Source organism: Rhinolophus sinicus, linkage group LG01 (assembly GCF_036562045.2).
Source record: "Rhinolophus sinicus isolate RSC01 linkage group LG01, ASM3656204v1, whole genome shotgun sequence".
Classification (NCBI taxonomy): Eukaryota; Metazoa; Chordata; class Mammalia; order Chiroptera; family Rhinolophidae; genus Rhinolophus; species Rhinolophus sinicus.
In genome coordinates, this window is record NC_133751.1 from 138,766,655 (window position 1) to 138,779,113 (window position 12,459).

General features: G+C 37.0%; 1 protein-coding gene across 3 annotated transcripts in view; it reads left to right on the forward strand.

Annotated features, from left to right (window-relative positions):
• Positions 1-12,459, forward strand: part of EPC2 (enhancer of polycomb homolog 2) — a 114,029-nt gene that overhangs the window by 33,032 nt on the left and 68,538 nt on the right. For all 3 annotated transcript variants that reach the window (XM_019737477.2, XM_019737478.2, XM_019737479.2), the window contains exon 2: positions 6,930-7,089. In XM_019737477.2, coding sequence (XP_019593036.1) covers positions 6,930-7,089 — 160 coding nt within the window. The remainder of the gene's footprint in view (positions 1-6,929; positions 7,090-12,459) is intronic.

Sequence of the window (12,459 nt, forward strand, 5' to 3'; positions counted from 1 at the left end):
GTATTTGAATCAAAATCTTTTTGTCTGATACAAATATGGCCACCACTGCATACTCTCTTGGTTACCATTTGTATAGAATATCTTTTCCATCTATTCATTTTCAGGTTATGTATGTCCTTATATCTAAGGTGAGTCTCTTATAGACAGCATATAGTTGGATCTTGTTTCTTTTTAACCTGTCCAGTCACTGTGTTTTTTGATAGGTGAGTTTTAATCCATTTACATTTGAAGTACTTACTATTTCAATTTTGTTGTTTTCTGTATGGCTTGTAGTTATTTTGTCCCTCTTTTCCTTTCTTGCTGCCCTTTGTGTTTCATTGATTTTTTTTTTGTAGTGATAAGCTTTGATTCGTTTCTCATTTTTTCTGTGTATGTTCTGTAGGTATTTTCTTTGTGGTTACCATAGGGATTACATAAAACTTTATATTCTGTAAGTCTATTTTAAATTGATAATTTACTTGGGATTTAAATTCAGTCTCACAGAAAACCTCAAATCCTTTATAGCCCCTTCTTCAATTTGTTATTGATATCACAAATTGCATCTTTTTATATTTTGTGTGTATTAACATAATTTTATATTTAATGTTTATTTTTTATTCTTTAACCTTTCAATTTTATACGTGAATTAAAAGTGACTTTTGCACCAATATTACAGTGTTACAGGATTCTGTATTTGTCTATATATTTACTTTTACCAGAGAGCTTTATGTTTTCAAATGCTTTCATGTTGGTGTCTAGTGTCCCTTTTTTGGTGGACTCCCTTTACCAATTCTTATAAGACAGGTCTAATAGTGGTGAACTCCTCTGCTTTTCTTTATCTTGGTATTTCTTCATTTTTGGAGGACGATTTTTCCAGATATAATATCTTGCTTTGCAGTTTTTTTCTTTTACTGTTTTGAATATATCATCTCCTTTCTGACCTGTAAAATTTCTGATGATAAATTGCTCATAATCTTACAGGGGATCCCTCGTATGTGGGGATTTGCTTTTCCCTTGCTGCTTTCAAGATTCTATCTTTGTTTTTGACATTTGACAATTTGGTTATAATGTGTCTTAGTGTGAGCTTCTTTGAGTTCATCTTAGTTGGAGTTTTTTCAATTTGGATGTCCCTTTCCTTCCCCAATTTAGGGAGTTTTCAGCCATTATTTCTTTAAACAAGCCCTGTGTTGCCTTCTCTCTCTTCCTTTTGGGGCTTCAATAATGCATATATTTGTCTGTTGATAGTGGCATATATTTCCTTTAGACTGTCTTCTTCTTCTTCGTCTTCATCTTCATCTTCTTCATTGTCATCTTCGTCGTTGTCTTCATCGTCGTCTTTTTTTTGTTTGTTTCTTTTACTTGATTTCAAATGACCTTTCTTTGAGTTCACTCATTCTTTCTTCTGCTTGATCACGTCTGCTGTTGAACTACTTTGGTGGATTTTTCAATTCATTTATCATCTTCAACTCCAGAATTTCTGTTTGGTTCTTTTTTCATATTTTCTAACTTTGTTGATATTCTCATTTTGTTCATGCATTGTTTTCCCTGCTTTTATTTAGTTGTCTATTTTTGTTCTCTTGTAGCACGTTGAACTTTATTTAGATTAAACTTTGTTGTCTGATAATTCCCATATCTCCATTTCTTTAGGGTCAGTTCTGGAGATTTATTTTATTCCTTTGATTGTAACATATTTCCCTGTTTTTTCGTGTGCCTTGATTTTTGCTGTAATTTGTACATTTGAAAAAACAGCCACCTCTCCCAGTTTTTATGAATTAGTTTTATACAGGGGGAGACTTATCAATCAGCTAAGGTAGGGAGTGAGAAGCCCTCAAACTTTTTTTTTTTTTTTTGGTGGAGGGGTGATCAAACCATTTTATTGAGAATCTTCGGAGGATGGTCGAAGGGCTGGGAGGACGAGAAGATCTTAAGTCTTCGGTTGGCCAGGGTCTCTCAAGCTTCATGGCTGCCAAAAAGCCCCTCAAACAAAGAGATGCATCTTCTCTGGGCATATGCATGTAATTTCTCAGTTAGAGAGGTTTGGTAGTTTCTTTTTCAGGAGCTTGTAACCCTTTGCTCCTTGTGGTGTCTGTCTGTGGTACTGCAAGTTCTCAGCTGCTGCAACAGGCGTTACCTTTCTTTTGTTCTCCACAGCCCCCCAGGTATCCAAAGAATGCTGCTTCAGTCAGCCAGCCCTCTGAGCTAGGTGAGACAGAAGTTAGTCCCTTGGACTGCTCCCCAAAAAGCTGTAATGTTGGTTGCACATTCCATTCTTTTTCCCTCCCAAGGGAGAAGCAGTGACTAGAGTGTTTCCTCCTGATTGGGCCAAGCAGTGTCAAGATTCTGTCTGTGGGGGTGCAGGCTCTCACGTGCTATCCTGCTCTTTGTGGGCTTTTTTGATACCTAGATTCATATGTTTTATTTCCAGACCTTTTGGGGGGGGGGGGTTGTTTTAAATATTAGTTCTGTTATATTGTTTTTTCTCTTTCAGATACTCCAATTATATTCATGTTGTTCCTTCTTTGTTTTGCATCCTACCATCTTCTTTCTTGTTCATTTTACTTTTTCTTTACTTCATTTTCATTCTCTTGGTTACTTCACAATCTTGATGCAACACTTATGTTTTTGTTTGGGTGTATTTTGTTTGCACTGTCCTTTTACTAATTTTAGTCTTCATCTTTGAGATAATTGCCTTTTTCTTTCCTGAGTTCAATTAATTCTTTCCATTTTTTCTGAGTCTTTTAGCGCCTTCTCTGATCCTAGATTTTGAGTTTCTGATTCATGGTGATTTTTTTCATATCCCTAAATGCTCATTTTGGGTATATTTAATTAAGTTTGGAGTTTTTCTTAAAGTTTTGTTTTGCTCCTCCCCCACCTCCCAGATTGGAGTTTATCATTAGGGGTGTTGTTGAATCTTGTTTTATGATTTTTTAACAATAACAATAGACTTACTAAGTTTTCTTTGGCTCTTTTTTGTTGTTGTAGATTTGGGTGGTTCACGACATACTTACTTCAATGGCGCCCTCTACTGTCTGTGTGAAAGGATCTGCTCTTGAAGAATTGGCCATGAAGGGCTTGTCTCATTTTGGCTGGTTCTAGCTAGTGTTTCAAAATCTCCATCATCTGCTTTTCTGAGGGACAGATGGGTTTTGTTTTTATCTTTTCTTTCTCTGCAACGATTTTGAACTTCCTCTTTCAATTTTGATCTCCCAGAATTTTGCTACACCCTGTTTTGTGCTGAAAGCTCATCTTTCATTTTCTTTGTCATTGCGGCTTTATAAGCTTCTTAGTTCTTTGCTAGTAAGTTTCTATTATAGGGAGGTAGATAAATGTAGGCCTTTAGTCCTTTATCTTCAATTGGGAGTTTTGCATGTGAATTTTTAAAATACCAGTGAATAATCTTTGACTTTGTGTGCAGTGTAACTCAGCTGATAGATTTTGAAACCCAGCAAGTTGGGACATGAGCTTGACAAGATGGGAAAGAAACATAAAAATATCTACTGGTGTAGTGATAGAGCCTTAGTTCACTCATCTTCAAAAGAAAAAAATATGTGTCTACCATGCACCTTGCAGGGTTGTGCTTGGTACTTACTATGTATTACTAAAAGTCATGAATTATTTGGCTCTTAGTTTACTTTTAATGGCTTATCATGTAATTTCGCTTGTTACTAGGAAAAAATATAAGGTACAGAGCGTGTAATATCGCCAAAAAAAGAGAAAAAAATGTTTAGGTATAACATAGTTGGTTTCAAAAGGATATTTCAGGATGTTAGTGTAACCATGAGAAGTGATTTTGTGTATTCTGGTGGAGAGTTCATTTAAGATGCAGAACTTTTATAGCACTTTTTTAAATTTAAGAAAGTAATACACATTTACTATAAAAAATTCAGTAAATATAAAAGGGCACACAGTAAAATAAGGACCACCTAAATGGTTAGCATTTTGTGGTATTTTCTGTATTCTTCCAGGCTCTTTTTTGAATACATACGTATTCATTTTTATTTATGCATGCTGTTTTATAACCTGTTTTAGGAGGGATCTAATTCCCTATTTGTTGCCATTTGGTTCTGGTTTTGGTATTATAAACAATGCCATGATGAGGATGGTCACATAGTTATTGTTGTCCATTTGTTGCCTTTTGATGAATTCTGTGAGTGGAGTCAGTGGGTCAAAAGGATGCCTTCTTACAGAAAAGCAAGTTGAGCAGTGCTTGATATTTAGTTATTTTAAAAACCCAAGTAACCTCACCAACATATAAAGCAGCATATAAGAAGGAATCAACGTTATTTCTGCCAACCTCTCCCCCTAATAAAAACAAATCAAAACTTCAGTACTTCCAGGATTTTGTATGTTTGCCACTGGATATGGTTATTGTATAGAGCACAGGCCTTGAGAAGGCATCATGTGGTGTGTTTTTTTCCGGGTTGAGAGACTCTGATAATCTGGGGGAAGGAAATGATAGCTGCGAATGTACTTTTAGAGCTAAGTTTGGTCTGTAAATTAAAGTGGAGGAGTGCGTCACAGTCCTTCATTTCTGGCTGCATCTCTGTCATCTGCCAGCTGTGTTAGTAAGAAGAGGGTCATCTAGGATATGTTTTTAAGTTTTCTCATTTGTAAAATTAAAATAGCATTAAATTTGCATTTATTAAAGATGTAGTTCAATAATTGGATAATGCTTAAAATGTTTTATTTATACTTAGGGGAAAGTCCAATATTGATCAAAAGAATCTCTTCAAATCAAAAGTGTGCTGCCAGTTAGCTCAGTTTCTTCTTGTCACCCACGTCTGTAGATTATCAGCATTTCAAGTACATGGTCTTTCACCTTTACTTTAATGCCCTTTTCTAGTAAGTATGGAATAGTCAGGAACACTGGAGTCAGAGTCCTAAAATTTGACTCATATACTGTGTTTCCCCGAAAATAAGACCTACCTGGGCAATCAGCTCTAGTGCGTCTTTTGGAGCAAAAAATTAACGTAAGACTTGGTCTTATAGTAAAATAAGACCAAATCTTATATAATATAACATAAAACCGGATCTTATATTAATTTTTGCTCCAAAAGACGCATTAGAGCTGATGGTCAGCTAGGTCTTATTTTGGGGGAACATGGTATCCTACCACAACTAAGAGCAAATCACTTGTTTCTTGAGTCAATTTACAAAGTGGGATAATATCTACCCTTATGTCCCAAGATTGTGAGGGGCTCATTAGCACGTGATTATGGATGTACTTTAAGAGCTATAAAACATTATATAAATGCAGGGTAGCATTGCATATTGTATTAGGTTGGTGTAAAAGTAATTGTGGTTTAAAAAGTTAAAAATAATTGCAAAAACCGCAATTATTTTTACACCAACCTAATATCACTTTCTTTGACTAGGAGAGGTGAAATGTCATTAAGGTAATAGGAAAATATAGGCTTAACTAATGCTAGAAATTGCTTATTCAAGCAAGGCCTGACTTCCTAGTAGTTTCTTGATGCTATTTGTGTGTGTTTGAGCCCCTCACAATTTAGTTAACTCAAAAGTTTTTACTGCTAATTGATCCTAAGTTGATAATACTTATATGGGGAAGTGTATTTAGTACTCCAAGTTGGTATTCTACCTTGTGAAGGAAAACATATTTCTACCTGGCACTGAAAATGGAGAAACTCTTAAATGTAAGCCACCACCCACCCTTCTGTCCCTTTCCTCAGCTACTTCCCTTTTGTTGAGTATCTCTGGGCTTTTGGTCCATCTTGGATCTTCTGTTTTCTCTGCCTGGCTTGTTTCTTCTTTTCCTCTTCTGCCTTACTAAATCCCTGTTGGATCCTAAAAGTCTAGTTTAGATTTTACTTTCTTTGTACATCTTTCCCTATCCTCCCAAGAGGAGTGATTGGAGAAGATATGCTTGTCAATCTCAAACATGACTGCACAGTTAGATATCTCCCTTCCGTTAGCTGACTTCCTTAATGTAGAGTCTGTCTCTCATTCACTTTAAAATTCTCAGTGACAGGACTGATGTCTCCCAGGTGCTCTGAAATGTGTTGAAAGGATGACTACTGAAAAGTACTTCTTAATTTATGCATTGCAGCGGAGCTGTACTCTTACAGATAAGGAAATAACAGAAGACCTCTCTTACGAGATGAGATTTCTAGGAATTTCAAAAGCAATCCACTGGATATTTAGGAACCTTAAGGAGAGGCAGCATAGCTAGAATGAAGGATGAGGAGATAGGTAGGAGACAAGGTCACTGATATATAAGGTCTTATAAGTCACTGAGTGATTTTTAACCATTAATCTAAATATGAAGGAAATCTATTGGGGAGTAACATGGCCTAATTTTCCTTCCACAAGGTAAACCTGGTTTGTTGGGAATGGTCCATAGTGGGTCAAGGGAGAAAGTATGCCTTAGGTGGTGGAGGTAATCAAGTTATTAGAATCTGGGTGTATTTTATAGGAACTTTTTGTTTAACTTTTGTTTAAAAATATTTCCTGCTGTGATACTAATATAGTCTGTTAAACATCATTTTATCTTTCTTTGAATTACCTAGAATTTTGTACTATTGAAGTTTCAGGTGTATAAATGTAGAAAATACTTAAAATCTGTGATAATTATTTTCCCATCATTTGCTTATTTATATTCTGGTATTGGTGACAAACATCTTAATTTAGCAAACAAGGGATCAATTTTCTTGTAATTAAGATGTTAAGTTCTAGTTTGTGAATATGTATATATTTAATCATTTTTCAAATCCTGCTTGTTAAAATTGTAATCATCTCGGGTGGTATCAGCATGAACACAGGTATTACAGGAGAACGATGGCAGTGTTTTCTGTAGGTCTGGGGCATAGGAGCTATTTGTAATTGATTCTTAAAGCACCTCGCGATTATTACACACAGTAAAATTTAAATATAATTATGCATTGGATTAACATTATTACAACAACTTATGTTGCCTACTTTACGTTTTCCAGGAACATCATTTACAGCGAGCTATTTCAGCACAGCAAGTGTTTAGAGAAAAAAAAGAGAGCATGGTCATTCCAGTTCCTGAGGCAGAGAGCAACGTCAACTATTACAACCGCTTGTACAAAGGAGAGTTTAAGCAGCCAAAACAGTTCATTCACATTCAGCGTAAGTTTGTTAATTCATTGTTTTCTGTTAGTTAATTTAAATTTATCAACTAGTGAAAATCCTTTTTCTCATATACACTAATTAATAAAAATGTGAAACATTAAAGAATAAAATCCTTCTATGCTTGCATCTGAACTTGGAGATTATTTTGTGTTAGGTGCATTTGAAACATTTGATGTTTAAGTAGTATAGGATTTTGTATAGCACTTATACTTTATTATACAGCTAAAAGTTGGTGGATTACTATACCCCAATAAGATTTACTTTTAAAGGCCTAGTGGCTATACTGCCAATTAGATATTAGTCTGCTGAAATTTTTTAGATTTAGATTCTGCTTTCATCTAGTTTTTAGAAAATTATGTCTAATTCTGCCTCGTTGGTACTCTTTTTTTTTTTTTAACCATTGTTACTATTTAAATGATTACCATCTCTTGCCTTAAAACTATTTCAGTAATCTCCTGTGATATTTACTATCCCCATCTCCTGTCCATTCCCTCTTCTCATCTGTCTCTCCACGAAGCCCACCGGCACAACACTGTCTTCCTGCAGTGTTGGTCTGACCAAATTACATTCGGGTTTACAATCCTGCTGTTCTTTATTGTCTGCAGTAGGAGTTTTTGGCGGATTCTGCAGAGAGATGCTACTGTCTTTTTTGGTATCTTGTCTAGCAGTGTTTAAAAACACCTTGGGTAGCTTGTTAAAAGTAGAGATTACAGGACTCTGCTTCAGGCCTACCTGTCTGAGAATCTCTGGTATGCAGCCTGGTAATAAGTATTTTTTTAAAAGTTTCCCAAGTAATTCTGAAACATCTCCAGATTTAGGACTGACTGTAAGATCTGTTTTTTGTTGTTGTTTTTTTATTCTGAGATGCACATTTTTTATTTGTCATCTTTAAAATGAGATTGCATCTTAAATTGCTATTGTCCTAGATTGAAGTCTGGTTTATCTAAAGAGCATTTACATTTGTTTCTGCCAGGCATCTGAGGACACTACCAAACTGAGACCATTTTAAATTCTTCGCTTGTTTGTTTTGTTTGTTTTTGGACCACACTGGTAGCTTTAGTTCAGATTGCACACAGGCTTCGAGCTTATTTCTCAGGGATTTTTCCTCCTTCCTTCTACCTAATGATAAGTTGAGAAATACAAAGTTCTTTGCATTTCCTTTTTGCATGACCAGTTTATTTCTTTACCTTATCCTGGTGTTGCTGCCCTTTGGTAGTGTAGCTTTATGCAAGACTATTCTATCAAACTTCTCAATAGACCCCAGCATAAAGCTTTTTTTTCTTTTTACTGTACATAAAGTCATGTTGCATCTTGCAACTGATGGCAGTGTAGCTTTGACAGAATTCAGTAATAGCTGAATTCTCCAGTTTGAATACAAGATCCTTTGTGATTTGCTCCCTGACTGCTCTGTTAACCTCATTTCCTGTTGCTCTTCCCCTCACTCTCTGTACCAAGGGAATAACTAAAAATTATGTACATTTGCCTTGTTTCACATTTCACAATTCCATGCATGTGCTGTTCAAATCTTTCCCATCCTATAGCTCATTTAAGCCCTAGCTCCCTTCCGGAGCTTACCCTGACTTTTCTCATTCTACCTCTCGTCTTTGCTTATTTCAGCATGTTGTACATCATATCTCTATTAGAGGACTCACTATCCATCATTGCCAATTATTTATAACCATCCTTTCTTTCCTTTTAGACTGTGAGTTCCTTGAGGGCAGGGAACTTTGTGTTTTCTCTTTGTATCTTTAAAGTAAGTGGCTCATAGATGCTCAAATGGCATGTTTGTTGACTGAATTGTTTTTAAAGAGCTTTTCAAAGGCCCTTACATGTCAGAACCATTTTCCAGAAACCCTTTTCTCTGAAGCATTCAAGAGAAACACACATGCAAAAATTATTTGTGATATGTTTCCTCTGTGTTCTTTGACTTTGAGTCCCTTCAGCTTGTTGAATTTGCCTTATCTTTGTGTCAGGAAGAAGATAGCTGTTCACAATAGGAATTTTAAGAATTTCTTAAGCCAAAGTATCCGATTTTTTGTGTGTTTTAATAACAGTATAGCTGGACAACAGGACCATTTGTAAAAACCGTTCTAGGAAACTAAGAACCAAGAAATTGAGTGTAATCCATCTGGGTCAGGCCCATTGCATACAATAAGCATTAATGTTGTGTTGGTTTTTTTCATTTCATTTTATTCTATTGTTAAAAATTGGAATAAAATAATAGAAAAGTATTTTAACTTTTTTATCTTTTCGTCTATCAGCATGTACTACAAACTATACTGTATATACAATGGCATACTGTACATATAATTTTTTATTCTGCCTTTCTACTTACATTTTAAGTTTCTTGGGCTTTTATATAATCTCTTATTTCTATTTTCAATGTATATTTTCTTCAAATTGACAAGCCACAGTTTGCTTACCTGTATGCCTATTATTGGCTTTAAGGTTATCCGTAGTAAAATTTAAACTTGTTATCATTGAGGTTTTTTTTCAAGGAAGGATTGAAAAATTTTTTTATGATATAACTTCTTTCCAAGCCCTTAAATACAGGAATTTCAGAAAATATTGCTCTGGACTTCTCCTTTTCTTCTTTTAATGACATATTTGAAAGACTCCCCATTTGCCTAGCTAACAGAAGACACTATAAACTTGGCACAGTGGGTGGCCTGTTCAGGCCCATCTTGCTTGCCTGGCTTTGGCAGAAACCACTTTGTTGGTCTCTGTGCTTCGTGCCTTCCAGTACCACTGTTGTCATTAGTACCCACATGGAATTTTTCAAAGACTCTCTGCTGCCTATAGGATAAAATGTTAACATCTTTGCTTGATGTTGAAGACCCTCCTCTGTGCCTGTCTGGCCACAGTTCCCTGTGTGTTCTTCCACTGTGACACCAGCCTTATGGAAAGGGACTGTAGAGGGTCTGCTTCCCTCTCCTGAATGTAAGCTCCTCAGGAAGAGAAGTTTCATCTCAGTCACCATGTAATTTCATTGTCTCAATACGCTTTCTTCCCCAGTTCCTATAACTCATCCCACTCTCAGCTACAGCAGTGAGCTCTGACTCGTGCCCTGCGTCGTCCTTTACCTCTCTCCTCCACGTGTTAAAATATGACTTGTCCTGCACGTCTGGTCTCCAGGCCTTCCTTTGGGAGCCTTTTCCTGAGCCCTGTAAACACGCGCTGAGCGCTTTTCCCTCCCACCGCCTATGGCATATGCGCGCCTCAGTGTGGCATTGACCACTTGCCCTTGTGATTGCTCGTCCCGGTGCCTCACTAGGCGTGATGCTGTTTGAGAGCAGAGGCGTTTTTCCCTTGTAATTTCACTGCCTGGGATAGAACCTAGCATGTGGTTAGGTACAATTAAATATTTTCTGAATAAATGAATGAGTGAATGGATGATTGAAGATAAAAGTGTACACATCATCCCATTTTTCAGATATCGATCTTGTAGGACTCAAAATTATACACCAGATCAAATATAAGAATAAAATTATTGGTGTGTACAGTGAACTGGAGAGACCCGCTGTGTGGATCCAAGGTAGAAATTAAAAGTGAGCTCTATTATTTACCAAAATACAATCTTAGGGCAATAAGTTTCTGCCAGGAAGGAGCTGGGAGTGGAATGACTCCCGCTTTGGTAAGGATGTGAGATAAACCTCGCTCCTTCCCGTCCCTTCAGTAGCAGTTCTCCGTAGTCCCCCATGTTGGTATTCTGGGGAGCTTATGTGATCGCACTGGGGTATTCTTTCCAGGTTGGAAGCATTTTGGAAGCACATAAACTTTGATGACCCAAGATACTCAAAGTGTTCCTCATGTAGGCTAATTCTGCACACTGGTCATCTGTGTGACACGTGTCTCAAATGCCGCCTCTGTTGCATTTACTGTCATAAAGTTACTTTGGGTACCTCAACCCAGATATTATCATTCTTTAATTCTTTTTGGAGTTTAAGAACTTCATTAAATTCAGGACCCAAGCTTTTCTCCTTAAGGAAATGACTTTGTTTACATTGCATTAAGTTCTTTATTTTGACCTCCTGTGATCCCTTTTATTTAATATAATATTTTACAGTTGACATTAGGTATCTCAGAATCTTAGACCACAAAGAAACTTGAGATATTGTTTAAGTATCTGAAGTTAATTTGTGTCTAGTTTTGAACTCTATTAAATAGTTTTTGGGAACAGGACTCCTCTTCTTGTTGGGTAGGAAGCTTCACTTCCCCTTCTTACTACTGCATTACACCTACAAACACACCTCAGTAGGCCATCTCACTTGCTTCTTGGCTGAAAGAAAGAGTTCAGGAGAAAGGATCCGTGGGGTAGCACCCTCTGGTTATCTGTCAGACAGGGAGACGAACTCACTCGAAGGAAATTGAATTCCTCTGTTTGTATCTGTGGCGCGGGTCCTAAGCCCTGTGAAGAGGCCTGTCTGTGTGTGTATGCTGCTGTGTGTACACTGCTGTGTACCTCAGTGCACTTGAAGCTGCCTCCTCATCAGTCCAAAAGCGCTGACCAGTCTACACTGGAAAAGAAGAAAAATTTCACTTATTCAATATAGAGTGGACCTGTATAGTCCACTAGGTTTTCAGCAAGAATGAGACAGATGCTGGCCTAGCATCCAACTTCAATCTCATTATCCTTGGAATGTCCTTTGCTACTCTCCTAAACAAAAATGATGATAATTGACCCTTTGCCTTGGCAGGACAAACATGTTTTGATTGGAAAGAATTGGAGAAGATCCCAAATAAAGAGCATTGTTTTGTTTATACAGTAAACCTTCTTGGTGAAAAGAATGCATTCTAGAACCATCATTTTTCTTGTAAAAATGTCACTGGATATTTATTAAAACAAATCCCATGAAGTGACATCACACACTTAAGTGTCCCAAGTACTAAAGCCAGTTGTATCAGATTTGTGGAGAACACATTCCAGGTGATGCTAGATCCCGTTGGGTGATGAGAGGGGCGATAACGGACAGTGAGCCAGGCCTGGCACTGAGGGTGACCACATTCAGGTCAGTGGCTGTGGCGCTTCCTCTTTTCTCAAGATTGGGCTGAGCCTCCCGTCCTGAGATAAAGTTGCAAGTGTAGGCTCTCGGGCTGAAATGGGAGACCAAAACCTGGTGCTACAATCCAGGAGGGAGGGGGAGCCCCAGAACTCAGAAACTGTTAAATATTAACGTAATGCCAGGTGTTTTGAGAAAAAGCAAAACAATCACTTGGCAGTCTGGGATGGAGAGAGGAAAGACAAGTCTGAGTACAAGGAGAGTGCCCCTAGGGTCATTAGCCATTTATTTATGTCCACTATTAAAACACCTGAGGTAACAATGACTAAAACACAGCACAACAGATTAAAGACCCTAGTTAAAGAAA